Below are 21,791 nucleotides of genomic sequence, written 5' to 3' on the forward strand. Positions count from 1 at the left end.
ATAAATAAAATGTATATAAAATGAATAAATGAGAATCGTATCTGTGTTGTTGATCTGTAATATTACAGTGTTACGTTGATTTGTTTGTCCTTCTCGGACCATGCGCTACGCATTTCAGTGGTTTTGTGTTAGAAAAGAAAGCAACCAATCAGATCTTGTTCTGGGTCTCTGGGTAGAATATCCTTCAACCAAGGTATTCTACATCCTTGATCGAATGCCCTGGCCGTTGCACTGAATGAGAGCGTACGTTTGGACTGACAGTTTGATCAACCAATCATATATTGATTTGTAGCCAATGGGCGTATTCTTTCAGAGTTTCCCTCGGTTCCAGGGTATTCTAGAAGGCCCGCTAGTTAACTGGCTCGAGACAGAGGATCTAGATGAATGTGACGAAGCAATTCATGCCATTTTATTGTTTTTAACGTTGAAATGACAAGTGCAACAGATGAAGATGAAGTTGTTGCGGAATTGTTGTGAGTACCCTTTTCAAGACGACAATTCAGTGAAAAGACGGACATTATAATGCCGCGGAGGGGTGGCGGCGGTGGGGGGTGTGCGTGCGTCTACTAGGGGTGTAACGGTTCACAAACATTTCGGTTCGGTACGTACCTCGGTTTTTTGGTCACGGTTCGGTTCGGTATGTTTTCGGTACAGCAGAATTTTTTTTTCACAAAACAAAACATATATATATTTTTTTTATTATTATTAAACTGTGAATAATGTATTCACTCAAATAAATACAAAATATAATAAAATAAACATTAAGGTGCAGCATTTCGATGAACTGATATAATCTGTATTTGAACTTTACTGTACTAGTACTCACAAAACATAAACTATTAGTTTTGGGTTTTTAATTATTATTAAACTGAATATTCACTCAAATAAATACAAAATATAATAAAATGAACATTAAGGTGCAGCATTTCGATGAACTGAAATAATCTGTATTTGAACTGTACTGTACTAGCACCTAAGCAGCCAGTTTGACATTATGACTTGCTTGTCATTGTATTTTCATGTTTTTTTAAAGAAAAATTAACTTGTCCACATTGCTTGCCGAAAGGGCAGATCTGCTGGCACTAACAATGTCTCCTGCTGTGGAGAACACCCTCTCTCTAGGGACAGAGGTAGCAGATACAGCCAGGTAGCGCTTTGCTAACATGGCAACATAAGGATATTTGGCGTTTGTAATAGCTTTGGCTCGGTCTGAACTTTTTGCGAGTGGTGGAGGCTTAAATGCTAGTGGGAGTTGGGTTTGCACTTCAGTCTTTTTTCTTTTGGTATCGGTGATATTCACGTGCGGGTGATGCCTTTTCAAGAGTGTGCAAGTTTGGTGTATTGCCAGCCGCGTAACCAATTTTAGTTGAATAATGCCGACAAACAGCTTTGGTTCGGTCCACCTGTCTTTGTCCGTCATCCTTGTACGTAACTGCGAAACCAAAATGTTCCCAAACCGGAGACTTCAATGATGCTGGAGGATTTTCGAGCTCAACTTTATCTACGTTCGCCATTCATTTTCGACAGTTCCTCAAATTACTGACTACATATGAACGCATCCCTCTGACCAGCTCTCATAGTATGCCTCTCATCCAATGAAATGACTTGCTCGCTCTATGACGCGTTGAACCCAATGTGAGCAAATTACTCTGAATGCTGCGACCTGAGATTACTTCCAAAAAGTTGTTCACGTTCTCAATTTTTTACGTTTAACGTTATATTCGTTCGGTACACTTCGGTACACACCTGTACCGAACCGAAGGGCCCGTACCGAATAATTTCGGTATGGGTACGTGTACCGTTACACCCCTAGCGTCTACAGAAGGTCCAGTTGTGGTAGACACGGTTCGCCACTGCTCAGTGGATAGACACATAATAGTTTTGGCCTCAAGTCTTTTAAAACAAATATCGTCACATAATTACTGTACTGAGAGCGCAGGGTTACTCCCAGGAAATTCTCTAACAAAAGTTGTTTTGGCATTTGTGAAATGTATGTGCACATCAACACGTAAAAATCACTTACCTAATCTGAAGTCATGTTAGGAATGCAAAGCTGTTCTGCAGCAGACTCAAGTGTCAGAGCTTCCAACCAGCACAAGTAACGGCACCCTTTAGAGTCAACCTGAATTTAATTTGAACTTGTATGAGTGTCTTTCCACCTTACGGTGAAACATTTCTTCATATGCCAGTTTACGTTAGAGATGCTTTAACCAACTGGGAAATATTGGTGATCAGTATCTATTACAGTTGGTCATATTCCTAACAGAGAACATGATGGAAAAGTTGATTTTAAATGTAGCTCTTAACTGAAAAAAAAAAGCTCTCATGCAACACTTTTCCCCTACGTTTATTTAATGCTGACCTATCACAGTGACCATACATCTAAACATGCATGTAGTTGGTACAATACTTCAGGGCTGTCTCTGTTCTAGATGAATCCATGAGGTTGACATCATGGTGAGTCATGTGAAGATGAGCTGCCCTTAATAAAATCACATATGCCATTGTTAGTGTGCCGTACTGTTTCTGCACTGTGGCGCTGTCAATATGGTACAAGATCGAGGGAGGGGAAACAGTGAATTAAAGGATGGTTAGACATTTTTATTTTAGATTTCCTTGCCTTCTGACTGTAAACAATAATGGTGTAGCTCAGCTGTTGTCTTTTTTTTAATAATATATTTTAATGTTGACCTATTTTATCATAGTCCATGTGTAAACCAGAACTAATCTTTGTATGCCGAACATATCACCTGTTGATGTTTAATCTTTGTCGTGAATTAACTAACCTAACGGGGGCTTCTTGATTGAAATGTCAAATAATTATACTTAGGGTGTGTTCACACCTGCCTTGTATAGTCCGGTTGAATCGAACCCTGGTGCGTTTAGCAGCTTGGTGCGGTTCATTTGGGTCGGTGTGAACCAGGCCCGGCTCCAGGATGAAATGACTGAGGGGGCTGTTAAAAAATCAGAGGGTGCGATTTTTTTTTTCACAACAACGAAAAACACTGGCAATGTAATGAATTGACACACCGAGCTTTTTTCCTTCTCACTGCTCTACAATCTCTTTGCTTCTTTATTTTTGTTCTGGATTTACCCCTCTCGTTCTGTTCTTTTCCTCTGATCTTTCATAATAGATAGTAGATAGTTGATAGATAGATGGCTGTACTTTGGTTAACAGACTAAAATTGATTTCCTCAATTTATAAATGGACAGGCTCTGTAATTATACCATAACCTTTTCTCCTCTATCCCTTAACTCGTCGTCCTATACAGATTTACTTACCTCTAGTCAGGTCAGGATTAAAGAAACATTAATCTGGTTGATTTTTTATTTTCAGGATTGAATGTTCAAATCAAGGCCTAAAACCTGGCATTTCATAAGAAAGTGACTAATATATAAACCAAATGTAATACTGGATCAAATACTACACCAAATGGACAGACACAGATTAAAAATTAAAATAAAGTCCCCTGGTTTGTCTCTAGAGTCTAACTGCCATGAGAAAAATCAAATCAATGGTCCACAATCCGTCACTAGATGTCGCTCATTGTACCAATACGGTTGATATAATACATAACATATTATTATTCTAGTAAAAGGGCTCGCTTTGGCAAAAACCTGATCCATACAGGCAGCCCTAAATAATAACATGTAACCATCATGTGTGGTGCTTTTTGTAGTTGTCTGTCTTATTTTTTTGTTGATGTCAAACAACATGGATTTCAAGTCAATATACGAAAGTAAATCAAGAAATGAAGTAAACAAGCTGATCTTCAAGTTCCTCAAAAACACTGCTCTGAGGACAAGCATTTAATATGAACATTTAATAAATCAACAGTAGGTGGTGATATATGCTCCAAGTGGAAGCGATTCACCATTAAAGACAAAAGAAGAAGAAGAAATAGTAGAAGAAGAAATACGCTAACGCTACAAACAGGCACAACACTGTTATTCTGTTTTTGCTGACATGTAACATTTGATTTCACCTTGCTCTATTTTTTTTAACGCACGTTCAAAAACGGGAACATTTTCGGGAGTTTCAACCGGGTACCAGCCACCGAAAACGGGGACTCTGCCCGGAAAACGGTGACGTTTTGGTCACCCATCCGACTGTGTTTACAGCTAAGCACACACGCTAACATTAAGACTACAAGCTCACTTGGGGTTGAGGCTTTTTTACACGTTGGTTGACTGCCTGCCCACATATCTGATCTAAACATAGTAACGTGTATTGGGGAAAATAATTATTTAAAGTTATTTAATAATTGTGACATTTATTGTACTTTTTGATGGATGAATGATGCTCAAAGTGAGGGGGCAAAGGATACAACTGAGGGGGCAATGCCCCCTTTTGCCCCCTCGTGGCGCCGGGCCCGGTGTGAACACAATCCGAGACCTCTTAAATGAACTAAACAACTGGACTCTGGTCCGCTAAAATAGGTGGTCTCGGAGCGCTTGCTTGCGAACTCTGGAGCGGTTCATTGCTGGTGTGAACGCAATCCGCACCAAAACATTGGAAGCGTAGTATTTACGTGTCACAAGAACGCGGATATCTTCAAAAATCTTTAGTGAAAGAGTCTTTCAAGACATCCGCGGTTGTTTATTTAAAGAGTGAAGAATGAAGTGTTGAACAGTGTCGTGTAAAGTCAAAATTCTCCGTCAGCTAGGCTACATAAAATGAAGAACACCTGTCGTCGGTGAAACGCCCCTCCTTACTGCAGAACGTGTCTCATTATGTTATAATTAGGGATGCTCCGATTGCCAATTTCGGGGCCGATCGCCGGAATCAGTATCGGCCGATACCGATCGCCAATCCGATCAAGTGGGCGGGGCCTAAATGGAAGATTTAAACATCACTTTAAATCTTCCATTAAAAGTGATGTTTAAACTCAGTTAATGGGGCTCATTCTGTGGAGCTTCCACAAACAACAATCAACTTAATTATTACATTCAAATGATGTACATTATTCAAGTTTACATTCACTTTGGATAATAACACGGGAGAAATGAGCGGAAGCGCTCTCTTTTCCTCTCTCCCTCTCTCTCTCCCCCTCTCTCCCTCTCCTGACAGCCTGTCAGTATCTCATGCAGCTCACTGATCTATAATAACTAGTTTAGCTTGTTCCAGAGGTAGATAAAATAGCTAGGTGTGTTAGGTCTAACTCTTGTGTGTTTCGCTCCGCTTACCGGTCCGGCGGGCGGAGCTGCAGGATTTCTGCTTCACACACACGTTGCATACCGCTATTTTACTGTCTTTTTCGGACACCTTAAAATAATGCCAGACCGGTGAAGACATTTTGGCGAGCTTGTTTTGCCGCACACAGAGAAAAGTGTCATGTATTTTACGTCATGCGATCGGCTATCGCGATCGGCATGTTTAGAGAGCACCGATCGATCGAGAGTGAGTATCGGCCGATATCGATCGGTGACCGATCGATCGGAGCATCCCTAGTTATAATGTTTTTTAACGGACGTTGTCTGATTATATAATCATATGCGCGGGCCGCTAGTGTCTGTTGATCTCCAGATTAACAGCAGCATGAGAATAACCTGCCGAAAGTGCCGATGCTCCATGGCGGATGCTCCGGTTTAAATTGCCGGGATTTGCATTTTTACCCCCTTAATGTCTCACCAATGGTTGAACAGCATTTCCGTGCACATGACTTGTGTTTAAAGTTTATAGTCCGTTTGAGTTTTGCCCGTGTGAACGCAAACCGAACCTTCTGAAAAATGAAACAATGTAACAAACTGTGGTCTGGTGCGCACCAGAGAACGGACTATTAGGTGTGAATGCACCCTTAAACATAACAATGTGTAACTCTGGATAACAAATAACTGGTTCATCTTGGTGGTTGGTTTTTATGCAATCTAAATATGGAACCTTAGAGATGCATTTATAACTAGTCATGCTGTAACTGAAGGTTAAAATGGTAACAAACCAGTAAGAGCCAGATACTAACTCAGTGTATTTCTGTCTCTAGGAGCTGACGAGTCAGAAGACGGATTACCTGCCTTCCCCAGCGCTGGGTTTGGGGGATTGTACTGCAGCCCATCCTCCCTGCCAGAGCCGTCGCTCCAGCCGCTGGGCAACACAAAGAGAAGGTGATAATAATCATTTGACAAAGCAGTAATGTAATGGGAACACATACCTGCCAAACGCTAAGGTTACTTCAATGAAGCAGCGAATTCTGTTACGCTAGCCTGAATTTTTACATTACATTCATTTCGGTTTTTTGTATTTTCTCTTTATTTGTCCCTGTAATGATTTATATGATTTTCTTCTACAGCAGCAATTGCTATATAAATTGTACAGCCCCTTCACTTTTTCAGTATTTTTTAAATCGCTTTGCAAGAGGTAAATTGTCGGGGCGCCTAGAAAGGACTGATGGATTCTTAGTAAGTGCTGTAGTGAATGATAACTGCAGAGGTCTATTGTGTTTGTAAAGTCGAGATTTTTGAAGGCCTAATAGCTATATTGCTCCAACGTATTACTCTCCTAGTGAACTTGTCGGAGTGATTCATAATGGTTTGTTCCTCCTCTCTGTTTTGCAGCAGTGCATATAGAGGGAATTGTGCTCAGGGACATCACTCACACCCGAATAGACAAGGAATACAACTTTGAGGTAGGTAACAACACTGCATACACACGCCGCACTGCTTCAGGGTAATACGTCTGGTGGAATTGTTTTAGTGTTGTACTGTGTTTAACCATGTCATCTTACGTTTGCAACAAGACTGTGACACTCATGTGTGCACTCAGCTCATTGAGGCACAAATGGACACCATTTTCCACATTTATCTCACAATGAATATCCTTGTTATGCTAGTTTTTGCTATCCGAAAGTGGTCTGCTACTCTTTTTCTCTGGCATCCTATGGTGCCCAGTGCCAGAAAGTAAGGTCATGTTGGGCAAATCTCTAGTAATTTCTCTCGCAATTGCCCCTTGCATCAAACTAATCCCAAACTCTTAATCTCTAGCGAGGCAGCTCATCACTGCTAATGAGCCTGTTCACTCAAGAATGAATGCCATCCAAATACAGATTCACATGAACCCATGGGAGTATTTATTGCTCAATTAAAGGAACAATAAATCATTATGACAGATGGAGAGACTATCCTGTTGGCCTGACTGAGCTGCGGCAGTCAAGCGTCCTCCTCACACCATCTGTTTGTGCTGGACAGAGACACAATGATACACATAGTAACACATGTGTTTATAATGTACCAGAGATGTGTCTTCATCATGTAGTATAATAAATGTATAGATAATCTATTGATAATAATACTGTTCCGTGGTGCTATAGGGATCGTCTTGTCAAGCTTTTTTAGTACCGATTCTAATTACCAACTTAATTCAAGGCCAATCTGACACTTACCATTTCTTGCACATAAACATTAACACAATACCACAATCCATAGGCAAAACCATTCCAGTTTCAATAGCAAACGGTATGCCTTAGCATTTGTTATAAATACAGCCTGCCTCATCTCACTCATCTTTATTATGAATGAATCTGGTTGTAATGGATAGACACTAATGCATTCCTACAGTTGTTGCATATATTGAGTCATAGTGGCATCATTTGTGTGATACATTATTGATTAAGATGCTGTGTAAAGCATGCTTTTTGTAGAAAACCAGAATAGAAAGTCCCAAATAAATGAGAATATTTCTGGGAAAGTACAGGTTTATATCTCATCATCGCATAACTATAGCACATTAGGAATGGGTGTAACTATTGCTCTATCTATGTGATTATAGAGGGAGATTAAGACATGTTTGTGTAGACTTGGGTTGGGAGTCGACCTGCTCTGTATTTTTTCCCTTAGCACTTTTTTTGTTTTGTTTGTTTGAGTCATTTTGGTTTGTGAGTTGTATGTCGGTTGTCTTAAATTTCAGCTTATGCATGACCCTTAAAATAGATTCCTTAAATCAATATGGTGTAACACTGTCTGTTTGTACTTGGGTGTGTACTCGGGTGTATGTGTTTTACTTTTGACTGTACTGTGAAGTGCTAGCATGCATAGCCCTATTTCCTTCGCAGTGTTGTGATAGAGAATGTCCTCTGATGTGTTCCAGGTGAAGTGGTCAGACTCTTCTTCTAGTAGTGTGACCAAAACCCATCTGGAACTGGAGAATTTCCTTCTTAAGGTATCCATTTTTGTCATTTTTCACAAATTCAGTACCCTACGACCTTTATGCCAACATTTAACACACTTAGTTATACTTCGAGTATATTCAGGGTTTATGCTGCTTATTATGTGTTACATAAGCATTTCCAAGATAGATATATATAGATATATATATATATAGAATAAATATTAAATGAATATATCTATAAATACATAATGTAAATGTTATCAATAAAGAAATTAAACAAAAGTAACCCAACTCATCAGAATTTGTAAACTTACTGTTTTTATGACATTGTTGTCATTTTTATTTAATGCCAAGTTTATCAAATAATGTCACTTTTCACTTACAAACATTGTATAGGATTTATGTCACGTTTTTAAGATTTCACATTTTATTTAATGTTATTTTTAATGTCATTGTCTTTTGTTAGATACATTTCAGATATGATGATGTCATTTTCTTTCCATGCTGCTACTGTTGCCTTCACTGTAACTTGTAGCCCAACACACACTCCTTGTTTATCCTGCATTGTTTTCTCCCAGCAGCTCCCTAAGGATCAGAGTACTGAGTCTTTTGAGAAAAGCATCCTGAGACTTCTGAGCCAGGGGGAGCGGAACGAGAGCATAGAGGTGGAGAACAACCTCAGGTACATTAAACCCAGATATAAACCCAATTTGTCAAATAAGGGGGGAATTGCTGCGACTGCTGAAAATATATACATTTGCCTTTAGTGTTTTTCAGATGACTAACCTGATGAAATGTGAGGCATATTTATTTTGAATTGTGAATAGGGCAATGCAGTTTGAAAAAAAATGTATCTGCTTTTTTCTATTGCTTTTCTTTAGAACAGCATGTGCAAGTCCAGAGACTTCACACGCGCACACACTGAACTAGTGGACAAACACGTTTGTGTCCATCAGTTTCATTTTCTGTGAAGTGACTCAGTGGAAAGTGAAACTTATCAGCAGGAACTCAAGCTTTTCATCAGTAGCCCAGCCCTCCACCCCTCTTTTTCCACAGGAAGCTTTTTGCTTTATTCATTTAATTACCGTAATGCTGGCAGTACAAGATACTTCTACATGTGCGCAACTTTATTTTCATAAGCACTTATTTGTCATTTCAGGTATGTCTTTTGGATTGAGCAAAGCCAGACAAAACTCAAACTGTGAAAATATGTATTTGTCATCTTCTTATGTTTTCAGTTTTTAAAAAAAAATGTTTTTATTGTATCCTCAAATGGGCCTTAAGTTTCAGATATTGACATTTCTTTCAGACGCTACACTTTTTTGTAACAAGGAGATGCATGTTTAAAGGAAACGCATAAAACATTTTTGATAATGCTACATACGTGGGTGTAGGATTTGAGTATACCTTTGCTCAGCTGCTTGTAGATGTTTTGCTGCATCATGTTTAATGTCTCCTGAGAAAAACCTAACGATAGGTGTCTCTTCCCCTGTGCCTGCCTTCAGGGAAAAGTTCCTGTCTGCGCCTCCAGTCTTCAGACAGACCAGGAAGGTGTGCAGCTTCTTCAACTGTGACTCCAGTTACTCTACAAAACCGACCTGCTGCAGATGTGAGTATGAGACGAATGCCTTCTGTTACTGTTCTCATGGTTATTTATTAGAAAGTCATAGGTAGATTTAGTTTGCAGATAAAAAGACAAGAGATCCATCCTGACACACAGTCTGAAAACAATATGGACACACCTCTAATGAAAGTACACCCTGCTCAGTCACATCTAAAAACATTTCAAAATCAATAGTACAAACATGGGCATTCGAAGTTAATAAATACATAGGCTAACGTTTAACACTTTGGGACAACTAACCTCCGGTACGAAGGAAGAACAATTATGAGTGCAGAGTGTGGGGTCACGACTCCATTTTGGTCCTTGGCACGTTTTGAGATTTTGTATTTTCACTGCCGATAGTACCTAGTTAATATAGGCGGGATTCTTAGATGATAAAGATGTGCGTGAAACTGCACTTTTAACTGCATTCCAGACCAAGCTGACCAAAGCATGATTTTGCTATTTGACATTTTTTAAATATCAACTTAGTCAGTAGTTTGTCATGTTTTAAATTGCTTTAATAATCAGTACACGTTGCTTGCACCCACACCCATTTTAGAATTGCCAACAAGGACATTACTTTAGTATTATGCCTCTTATTACAATCAAATATATGAAACAAAGGCACGGAAAGGTTTTGGGGTTTCTGTATTTTTTATTTATTTCTGCAATATTATTAAATCATCTTGCATCAATCTAAATAGTTCTTATCCTGTTGGAAACCTGTTACTGAGTTCAACTAAAGTAAAGTCATTTTTGTAATGCTATGTTATTTTTACCAATGTATCTTTGTATTCATAGGTAACTGCCAGTTGGGTAAGGCCTACCAGGGAGACTGTTCTGATGCCTCCAGTCAGGAGGAAGGTGGGAGCTACTTTTTTTATTTCTTTATTTAAATATTTCAGTCATTTCCCACAGTGATGTTTTCAGACCAATGTTTATTTTCTGCGGAGAGTTGAAGCGGGCTGCAGAGATTAGCAAAGAGGATAAAATAAATGCATAGGAGCATGGATAATCAGTGACATACAAAGGAACAGCCCAATAACCAGGGCTGCAGTCTGAGCTACGGCTACACAGTAAACATGAAAAGCTAACTAGCGTTTATTTTTGGAGCTCATTTGGGAAGGCTGGTTCAAATCCTCATGTTTCACGGCTATATTTGCCCGATCACGTGCTGGAGTTCAGCTCAGCAGCAGTAACCACAGACCTGACGTGCCTCATACTGCAATTATTAGTGTTAGATCATCTTATGTGTGTGTTTGTGTGTTAGATTTATGATATTCTGCTTTAAACAAGCACTTTCATTTAACCTTAACGCAATTGTGTAATAGAAAAACAAACACATTTTACATGTACATTTAAAAAGAAATGTGCTCTCTGGCAGAAGCTATAACAGTAAATCGATACCACGCTGATGGGAATAGTAATAATAATAATAGTATATAATAATATATAATAATAATAATTAATATATAATAATAGTAATAATTTCAGGAGTTTTTGCCTACTAATAGTAATATCCTATCAGAAATAAAAGGAATACATTTGAAAAGGACTTCTGTGACTTATTTAGAAAGTATACATATTTTTCCTTACCGATCACACGCATTTCTTTTTAAGTAAATGTGAAATATGTATCTACAGCATTGACCATACCTTGGTATGGTATGACTTGACTATGTAAAGGTTTGATTGGGTTCTCTTTTTACAAGAGCTAATGTTTCTCATATGACTTATCATTTTCTATGTCCTCAAGCATCAGTTAATATATTCTATATCTTCAATTTTGTCACTGTTAAAAAATGTGATTCACAATTGTGTCTTTTGATTTTTCTCTCAGATCTAGAACTGTATGCTCAGGGACACAAGAAAAAGCACGGGGCCAAAAGTCCATGTCCAGGGTAAGTAGACTGTGGTCTGATCTGTGCCTCAATTATTTAAAAAATGTTATGCAAGTACAATACCACTTAAGCAAATAATAATATAACTTATCTATATTATCCTATAGTAAACAGTAGCTAATAATGCATAGAGGTTTAATTATAATACCAACAGGACTCGTTAAACATAGTTTGATAGAAAAAGTATGACGAAATATAGATTGCATGGTTAGGAAAAATCAGCTATAGCATAACATCATGTTTAGACCACCTGAATGTTTTCATGATCAGAAACACACAAAGGGAAACACTCATATCTCTCTCTAGTGGCCGGGGCCCTCAAGGGGATGTTTGGAGGGGGGGCCACGCTGCAGAGATCAATGGTCCATCAGAGAGGAGGAAGAGCTGTACACTGAGGAGCAGCCAGGAGGCCGACCAGGTGAGGGGTTGAGGACTGAACAGGGCTCCTTTTCTTTATCTGCAGGTCATCTATTACACAAGCATGTGTCCTTGCGTTTGGATATTTACTGTCCTTCAAAGTTATAATTTCCAGTATATTAACAACAATAAGCTCTAAAAGTCATTATACAATGCATTACTTATATCAAACTAATGTGTTTGAACACATTTGTGTGAGAACTTGCTCAAAACTTTAGAAAACATTTCATTATGTGATGTTTGTTTGTAGGTCTGTTGGGTTAAAGGTGTTGTTTTGTTCTCATGTCTCAGCAGCGGGGGTGTTATGCAGTGTTGGTTAATGATTAACTGCACTGTAAAGCTCAGCAGCACAGTTCACAGTTATGGACATTTCCTCGAACGTTAGTTAATCATTACGGGACATAGTTGCACGCAGGCCTACAGTAACTCAGTCATTCCTTAGTACGACTGAGAGAGAAGAGTGTGTTTGGGTCGATATGTCACACACTGCCAAGGGAATGGGAGTATTCACTGCTAATTTTACTGATTTTAGGTCAAGGCAACAATTTTGCATGACTGTAAGAGAGGCAATATTTTCATCAATATAATGTACGTTACATGGAGTAGTAAACTTAAAGGTCGCCTGTTATGCAAAATCCACGTTTTCATGTATTTTATACATACCCATGTGTCCCCTCCGTGTAAAGAGATTCTGAAAGTTTCAGAAAAAAAGATTCTCTCTCTTTTTGTCCTGATCCATTTATATAAAAACCTGTCTGAAAATGAGCTGATCAGATGTTGGCCACTTTATGATGTCATAACGTTTTTTAGGCTTGTGTAACCATTAGCCAATCACCAACCAAGGTAACACCCCCACCTTATCACCTGAATCTCCTCCTAGAGCAGGGGTTCCCAAAGTGGAGGTCGCGACTCGAGAGACCCCGAGTGGGGGTCGCGAGATGATTACAAAAAAATGTTCAGGGGCGGACTAGCCATCTGTATAATTTCTCCGCAGCGAGGCTCCCCCCGTTGACAATCCACAAGCGCAGTGTTTCTCAAACATTTTCATACCAAGGACCACTTAACCAATAAAAAAACACTCACGGACCATCGAACTCCACAAATATCCTAAAACAATAGTCCTGCTTACCACTCCAACAGTACATAACAGCCTAATAATGACAGCTTAACCTTCTCTACATCGCCTCGTTGACACAATAAATCAACAATACAAATACAGCTACAGATTATATAAGCATTTAGTTCAAATGCGATTTAAAATGCTCTCAGGTTTTACACCTGTTATGAAATGTAGACTACATTTATTACGGAGTTTATGTCCAAGCCAACAGACTCACAGATCGTTGGCTACTGAGAGATATGCAAAATACACCGCATGTAGTACGACACAAACCTCCACTGTGGATTTTCAAAACAAAATACAGTAAAACTGGTCGCAAGCCCAAGTTTAACTCTCTTGAGCCCTGCATGGTCTGCCTACAAAATAAAAAAACTTTATGCAGCCCCAACAACAGCCTCTGATCATCAACAGACTTCATGCAATGCTTCATCGGATGCATATATTAGATAATAATCTCTATCTCACTCCTAACACATCTAAATCTACTTTCAGCATGGATAAATGTTCATAAAATACATCCATTGTTTGTTCTATATGCTTCTTGAAATCCTAAGACACATCGTTGTCTTTTTATTACAAATCGCCTGAAAATGGTACAAACCAGTGGCAACATGTTTGACGAAGGTGTTGCGCTCATGCAATCGAAAGTGAAACTTAAACTCGCTCCATTACGGGGATATTCCCGCGAGAGTGCGGGAACCCCAGTTCTCATTCATAACACTCCGTTCGATGTCTCACTATGGGATATTGAAACTCCCGTATTGCTAGACATGCTTATCTCGAAAATCACCAAAACAACCAGAACTTAACAGGTAGAACCCTGTCTCAACACGGGGCACTGCGCGGGCAACACTTGGAGCAGAGACATCTAGCCTGTAAAAGCGGACAAAAGTGAGCGGTGAGGACCAGCTCGCTGCTGCACAAATGTCTTGGATGGAAACACCCTTGAACAAATCCCAGGATGTAGCCAGTCCACGAGTAGAATGAGCACGCAGGCCCGTTGGTGCCTGCAAACCCTGACTCGTATAAGCCAGAGCAATCGCTTCCACAATCCAGTGGGAGAGCCGTTGCCTGGTAACGGGCTTGCCCTTATGAGGGTTAGCCCAGGATACAAAGAGTTGGTCATTGCATCGAAACTCTTTTGACCTGTCCATATAGGTGCGTAAAGCACAGACTGGGCACAGTAAATTCGGCCGCTGTTCCTCGGAGGAAATGCCTCAATGTCAATGGGGGTACATGAGCCAACCACCTTAGGTACAAAGGCAGGGTTGGGCTTCAGCAACACTGTCGTTTGCCCCGGGGCAAACTGAGTGCATGAAGGATGTACAGAGAGCGCATGAATGTCACTGACTCCCTTGGCAGATGCCATAGCCAGTAACAACACTGTCTTCAGTGACAGGTGTTTCATGTCAGCTTCTTCCAGGGGTTCAAATGGAGGTCGAGTGAGCCCATCTAAAACCACTGCCAAGTCCCAGTGACCTGGAAACATGGAAACAGGGAGGAGCCTGCGAGCCCCTTTCATAAAACAGCAGACCAAGGGATGTTGGCTAGCCGTCTTTCCCTCAAAGCCCACATGACATGCAGCAATAGCAGCCAGGTACACTTTGATCGTAGAGAAAGCTCTGTGTTTATCAATCAGGTCCTGTAGAAATGATAGAATCACCCCGACAGGACATTGAAAAGAGATGTGTCCCTTTTTGAAGGCACCACTCCTCAAACACCCTCCACTTACAGTCATAGAGGGACCTGGTGGAGGAAGCTCTTGCACTCTGAATAGTGTTTATCACCTTCTGAGGGAGTCCCACTGTATTCAGGTTATACCACTCACGGGCCAGGCCCATAGTGCCAAGCGCTCTGGGTGTGGGTGAAAAATCGTCCCCCCCGCCTGAGACAGTATGTCTCTGCGTAGCGGGAGCTGCCACGACTGCCCGCACAGCAGCTGATATATCTCAGCCAGCCAGTACATTGCAGGCCAGTGTGGAGCTATTAGGATTAGTGTGTGGCGTTGTTCTCTCACTCTGGCCAGAGTTTGGGGTATCAGAGCCAGGGGTGGGAACGCGTACAGAAGGACCGGAGGCTAAACGTGTGCGAGCGCGTCCACGCCTAACGGTGCGTTTTAAATCGCGCATTGAAAAGAACAGCTGACATTGAGCGTTTTCTTTTGATGCGAACAGATCCACCGCGGCCCGGCCGTAACGCACCCACAGCTGACTCACAATTATTGGATGTAGAGTCCAGTCTGCATATAGTGGTGCACCTTTGGACAGCAGATCTGCCCCGAGGTTCATCACTCCTGGTACGTGCGTCACTCTCAGAGAGAGGAGACATCCGCAGCTCCATAAGATCAGTTTGCGTGCCAGCATGTGTAACTGGAGAGAACGCAAACCCCCTTGGCGGTTTATATACGATATTGTGGTCGTGTTGTCTGTCCTCACGAGGACATGATGTCCTCTGAGAAAAGGCAGAAAGCGTTTCAGGGTGAGGAACACCACTAAAAGCTCTAGATAATTTATGTGTGACCGTTGGAGGTCTCTGCTCCAGAGACCCCTCACAGGTTGACCTTCGTATATACCCCCCCCAGCCCGTCAGACATGCGTCTGTGGTGACCACCTTCCGCGATAGGACAGCACCCATAGGCACGCGCCGTACTAGAAAAGTCGGGTGCAGCCAGTGGCGCAGTGCCATTATGCATTTCATAGTGACCATCACTCTCCGCGCGCCATGACGCACGGGGTCCAGTCTGAGGGCAGCTACCCAGCGCTGAAACTCCCTCATGTGTAAGCGTCCCAGTCGTCCACCAGGATGGCTGACGCCATGAGCCCCAGTAACCGCAGACATGATCTGAAGAGAACATATTTGCGTGGCTGGAAATGAGCGAGGCAAGCCCTGAAGGCTTTCACTCTCTCTGCTGACAGGCGGGCTGTAAAGAGCACCAAATTCAGGCGTAGGCCCAGGAAGAGTACAGTCTGGGCTGGGACAACATGCTCTTTTCTGTGTTTATTATGAAACCCAGGTCGAGCAGGTGTTTTACGAGGACATTCGTCTGCATAATAGCCTCTTGCTCCGACTGTGCGAGAAGGAGCCAATCGTCCAGATAAGTTGCCAGGCGAATACCCTGTTGTCTTAACGGGGCTATCGCGGCTTCCGTACACCGTACAAACACTCGTGGGCTGAGAGACAGACCGAAGGGAAGTACTCTGTACTCGTAACAGACACCCTGAAAGGCGAACCTCAGATATTTCCTGTGTGGATAATATACTGGGATGTGGAAATACGCGTCTTTCAGGTCGACTGATGTGAACCAATCTTTTTGGCGCACAAGACGCAACAGAGATGTGTGTGAGCATTCTGAATTTGTATCTTTTGAGATATTTGTTCAGAGCCCTCAAATCTAGTATAGGCCGAATCCCGTTCCCTCCCCGTTTGGGAACGAGGAAATACTTGGAATAAAAGCCGCTCTGACTCTGTTCGGAGGGTATTATAGATATAGCCTTCTTGTCTAGTAGCGAGAGAATCTCTTGCTCCAGAATATGGGCCGACTCTCCCCGGGCTTGCGAATGTAGAATGCCCGAAAAGTGAGGGGGGGTGACAGCGAATTGGAGTCTGTAACCCTGTGCTATTGTCTTGAAAACCCAAGCAGAATCTGTGAGCATCCTCCATTTTTCTCTTCTCAAAGCGAGTGGAGATGTCACATCCCTGTCGTCTGCCCTCTGTTTCTTTATTTGTTGTGTTATGGGGCCCTCTAGTGTATGAACACGGTGGTACCCCAGGTTGACAACCCCGGTCGACACTGCGCATGCGCGTGGCGGTGATGCCTTCACAGCCCCGTCCATCGTCCGCCTTCTGAGAGGTAGCAGCCACTCTTAGAAGGGGGATAGACGTCAGACTGTTTATTGTTTTTATTGTTTTTCTTTTCATTTTTATTGACTGCGACCTTGGCTTTAAGCCTGGAAACGACAGTGGAAAATGATTTATTAAGAAACAATAGTGATGACATGTGTTTGTGTGACTTAAACGAGCAGCGGAGCTTGCTGTCTTTGATGTTAAGTCCATTTCCCTCATGGCGCGAACTTGAGGATGACGTTCTGACATCACTCGAGGCGGCGGGAAGATGGGGGCATGGTTGCACCCCGGAAACACATGAGCATCTAACACTGGAACATGTTCTGGAGCTGGAGAACAGGGAACTTCCAGCTCTTTTATCGAGGAGAGGAGAGGAGAGGAGGCTGTCAGGCCGCCCTTTTCTTCTTCCTCGTCTGTTGGCTGAAAGTCTGGACCGGCTGTGCCTGAGCGGCTGCTGCCGGAACCGGAGACTATCTTGGCCAGCTCGTCTTCGCCTCGTGTCTGGGCTGGAGACCCGGAGCGGGCTGTGGCCCCTGCTGTTTCGGGATCTTGAAACGGGCAGGACGTGAGGCAGCCTGAGAGAAGGACTGCCGCGGGGCCGTTGAAGGCGGCGGCTGGACCCTTCGGGGAAGACGAAGCTGGAGAGCCTCATCCTCCTTCTTTTTGGATTCACACCGCTGCTGCATCGAAGCTAGAGCGGAGCCAAATATGCCCTCGGGAACAATAGGCATGTCCAAGACGTCCTCTTTTTCCCGGTCTGGAATGTTCGTCAGGGTAAGCCACCTGGCTCTCTCCTGTACCACCATTTTCCCCAGTGCTTTGCCCGTGGCTTGGACTGCACAGCGCTGCACACGGAGGCAAATATCCGTGATCGCTGCGATTTCGTCCCCACACGGAAGGCTCTGGTTTGATAGTCATGTCCTCGCAGAGCTCCGCCTGGTAGGCGGTCAGCAGCGAGGAGACGTTGAGCGCCCTAGCGGACAAAGCTGCGGCTTTATAGGCTCGTTCGGTCATTGCTGACTGGAAGCGGTCTGCCTTTGCCGGTAGCGTGGGGTTCCTGCTCGGTGCCGAAGCCAGCCGCGGTTGGAGGTGGGCTGCCACCAGCGGCTCCATGGGCGGCATGCGGAGCAGGCCGAGCTTCTCCATGCCGTCACAGTCCAAAGAGGAGGCACCCTGGATTGGGGCCTTGTTGCTGAAAGGGCGGTCTCTCCACGAGACCGACACCTCGTCCAGCATCTCTGGAAAGACTGGGAGAAGCTGCTTCTTCATCCTCGCTGCTTGGGGCAAGTTCTTCCCCTCATAGCGAGATCTGGAGGTCTCCTTGGCCACTTCAGGCCAGGGGATGTCCAGCCTGGACACAGCGCGTTGGCACACGGCCTGCAAGTCCATACTGAGGCAGGGCGAAGCTGGTGTGCTTTCGCCCGGGGGAGCGGACGTCGCCTCCGGCTTGGCAGCCTGGGCAGATGAAACGAAGATGTCATCTTCGTGCTCATCCGAGTCGGATAAGAGGAACTCAGAGGCATCCTCTTATCCTCCTCCATTATAATCCAGCTGTAGGACATCCTCCGCGGGTGGAACCACGGTGAGGTCCAGTTGGGAGCCCCAGCTTGACACAGCGCGGGGCTCCGCTCTCGCGGCTCTTGCCGCCACCGGGCCCCAGCCTGACACGGCGCTGGGCTCCGATTCCGCGGCTACTGCCGTTGTTGAGCCCCAGCCTGACACAGCACGGGGCTCAATCTCCGCGGCGGTCGCTACCATGTCCCGATTGCCGGCCGGCGAATCAACGGACATGAAGGGGTCCCGTCCCCACAATGCCCGCACGAACCGGGGGTATCGATAGCTTCCTGGGCGTGTTCCAGCCCAAGGCAGGACGAGCAGACCTGGTGTGAGTCCGTGCCCGAGATCTTAAACCCGCAGAGCCGAGCCTCCGACTCCTCTGGTGTGAGGGCGAGAAGGGTCCATCCTCGTTTGCCGGGGTGTCGGCGCGGAGGGATAAACCAGCAACAGGTATGTTACTGTTGGAAGAAAAGAAAAATCAAACCTTACCGTTATTTCGAAAGAAAAACTGCGGGGCAGATTACAATATTAACTGGTGTGTTAATATTTGTTCAATTCTTCTGCAAAGCAAAAAAAAGTAACCGGCAAGCGCCTGTCGACCGAATGTTAGCTTGGGTTCAGTCTGTGGACCGTTAAGCTAGCCCGGCTACTGATATTCGAGATGTGCTCTGAAGCGAGAAGAGGTGTTTGAATGACGCTGCGACGTAGCGCAAGCTACTTAAAGGGTGGATGGATTCCCTGACGTAGACGTCAAGATCACCAGCCAATAAGGATTGGCGTAATGAGATTGATGCTTCTGTTTGCATACGCGTTGAGGCGCATCCCATAGTGAGACATCGAACGGAGTGTTATGAATGAGAACACAAATGCTACATTTCAAATGTTTACAATCCATCACTAAATTCATGGCAAACCAATTTTAACATCATGCAATAACACTAAGACGACATTAGTTGCATTGAACTGTATAACGGGACGTGAGAGAGAGATCAGATCAGCTGCTGCTCCACTCCGCACCACAGTTACTCCGCTGCGAGACGCTGCGCGCACCCCCAACTCTGACTGACTTCCCGCGTCCCTGTGTAACTGGGAAACTGATATAATTGGATCATAAGATCGTGGTGTTTTTGCAACTTCGGCTTTCAACTGACTTACCTTCAAAACACATGTATGGCTCTGCCGCTCAGCGCTGCTGCTTGTCTTGTCTGCGTTCTTTCGCACCTGCCTGTAATCTGAGAAGGTCCCGCCTCTCTGGCTGACTCCCGCCCGGAAAATCTTCAGTGTTGATTGACACTTCAGTAGCCTCAGAGCCAAAGTTTTATCGGCAATTTGATAAAAAAAAGGCCGATACCGATAATCGGTCAAATGTGGAATATCGGCCCCGATAATCGGACAGGCCGATTATCGGTCGACCCTTAGCGTTTACGTCGGAGGGGGGCGAGATTAACCTGAGCTAATAGTTTATGGCGAGTATGGCAAATAAAAGTTGTAACAAGCAGTAGCGCTGAGCAAAGTGACTAGAACGCAACCACACACTTGTAAAAAAAAAACACACTTTATTAAGTCAGGCAACACTAACCAGGCTTCGTGTGATTCTGTTTATTTGTACCTTACTTTGACCATCCGTTCGCTGTTATTGATCATTGTGGAGAGCAGGCAGACGTTTTGTATTATAGCAGCTATCGGATGGAATCAATACATGGGCTGCTAGGGGTGTAACGGTTCACAAACATTTCGGTTCGGTACGTACCTCGGTTTTTAGGTCACGGTTCGATTCGGTACGTTTTCGGTACAGCAGAAAAAATCATCACAAAACAACAGATATTTCATGTTTTTTTAAAAATTATTATTAAACTGTGAATAATGCAGCATTTTGATGAACTGAAATAATCTGTATTTGAACTTTACTGTACTAGTACTCAGCAAAAAGGCCGATACCGATAATCGGTCAAATGTGGAATATCGGCCCCTAGCGTTTACGTCGGAGGGGGGCGAGATTAACCTGAGCTAATAGTTTATGGCGAGTATGGCAAATAAAAGTTGTAACAAGCAGTAGCGCTGAGCAAAGTGACTAGAACACAACCACACACTTATACAAAAAAACACACTTTATAAAGTCAGGCAACACTAACCAGGCTTCGTGTGATTCTGTTTATTTGTACCTTACTTTGTTTAAACATAAACTATTAGTTTTGGGTTTTTAAATATTATTAAACTGTGAATATTCACTCAAATAAATACAAAATATAATAAAATAAACATTAAGGTGCAGCATTTCGATGAACGGAAATAATCTGTAGACCCTCCAGAAAAACGCGATCGCAAAATCGCGCAGATTTTTAAAAGGGCGCATATTTATTAAAAGGGCGCATAATCCCCGCATTTTTCCACACAAAGTTGAGAAGAAAAAAAAGTTAACTCGTCTTGACGTGAAGTAGTGATGATGACGCAACGTCATCAGCTCGCGCATCACAGAAGGTAAACAACACTGTAGAGTGAACGTGTGGAAGGATTTTTGCCCGCGTTTTTCTTGTCATTGTATTTTTATGTTTTTTTTAAAGAAAAATTAACTTGTCCACATTGCTTGCCGAAAAGGGCAGATCTGCTGGCACTAACAATGTCTCCTGCTGTGGAGAAAACCCTCTCGCTAGGGACAGAGGTAGCAGATACAGCCAGGTAGCGCTTTGCTAACATAAGGATATTTGGCGTTTGAAATAGCTTTGGCTCGGTCTGAACTTTTTGCGAGTGGTGGAGGCTTAAATGCTAGTGGGAGTTGGGTTTTTTTTTTTTTTTTTTTTTGTACCGGTGATATTCACGTTGGGGGGATGCCTTTTTCAAATGAGTGTGCAAGTTTAATGTATTGCCAGCCGCGTAACCAATTTTAATTGAACAATGCCAACAAACAGCTTTGGTTCGGTCCACCTGTCTTTGTCCGTCATCCTTGTACGTAACTGCGAAACCAAAATGTTCCCAAACCAGAGACTTCAATGATGCTGGAGGATTTTCGAGCTCAACTTTATCTGCGTTCGCCATTTCGCCATTTCCTCAAATTACTGACTAAATATGAACGCATCCCTGTGATCAGCTCTCATAGTATGCCTCTCGTCCAATGAAATGACTTGGTCGCTTTATGACGCGTTGAACCCAACATGAGCAAATTACTCTGAATGCTGCGACGTAGCACCTGAGATTACTTCCAAAAAGTTGTTCACGTTCTCAATTTTTTACATTTAACGTTATATTCGT

At 43.1% G+C, this 21,791-nt stretch overlaps 1 protein-coding gene across 2 annotated transcripts in view; it reads left to right on the forward strand.

Moving 5' to 3' along the window:
- zcchc2 (zinc finger, CCHC domain containing 2) overlaps positions 1 to 21,791 on the forward strand; it is a 38,662-nt gene that overhangs the window by 3,670 nt on the left and 13,201 nt on the right. The window contains exons 2-9 of one of the 2 annotated variants that reach the window (XM_034238483.1): positions 5,982 to 6,102; positions 6,553 to 6,623; positions 8,081 to 8,152; positions 8,680 to 8,783; positions 9,607 to 9,710; positions 10,509 to 10,571; positions 11,548 to 11,608; positions 11,915 to 12,026. In XM_034238483.1, the coding sequence (XP_034094374.1) occupies positions 5,982 to 6,102; positions 6,553 to 6,623; positions 8,081 to 8,152; positions 8,680 to 8,783; positions 9,607 to 9,710; positions 10,509 to 10,571; positions 11,548 to 11,608; positions 11,915 to 12,026 (708 nt within the window). The remainder of the gene's footprint in view (positions 1 to 5,981; positions 6,103 to 6,552; positions 6,624 to 8,080; positions 8,153 to 8,679; positions 8,784 to 9,606; positions 9,711 to 10,508; positions 10,572 to 11,547; positions 11,609 to 11,914; positions 12,027 to 21,791) is intronic. The other variant, XM_034238484.1, reaches the window with a different exon arrangement.

This window comes from Gymnodraco acuticeps, unplaced genomic scaffold, assembly GCF_902827175.1.
Source record: "Gymnodraco acuticeps unplaced genomic scaffold, fGymAcu1.1, whole genome shotgun sequence".
Taxonomy (NCBI): domain Eukaryota; kingdom Metazoa; phylum Chordata; class Actinopteri; order Perciformes; family Bathydraconidae; genus Gymnodraco; species Gymnodraco acuticeps.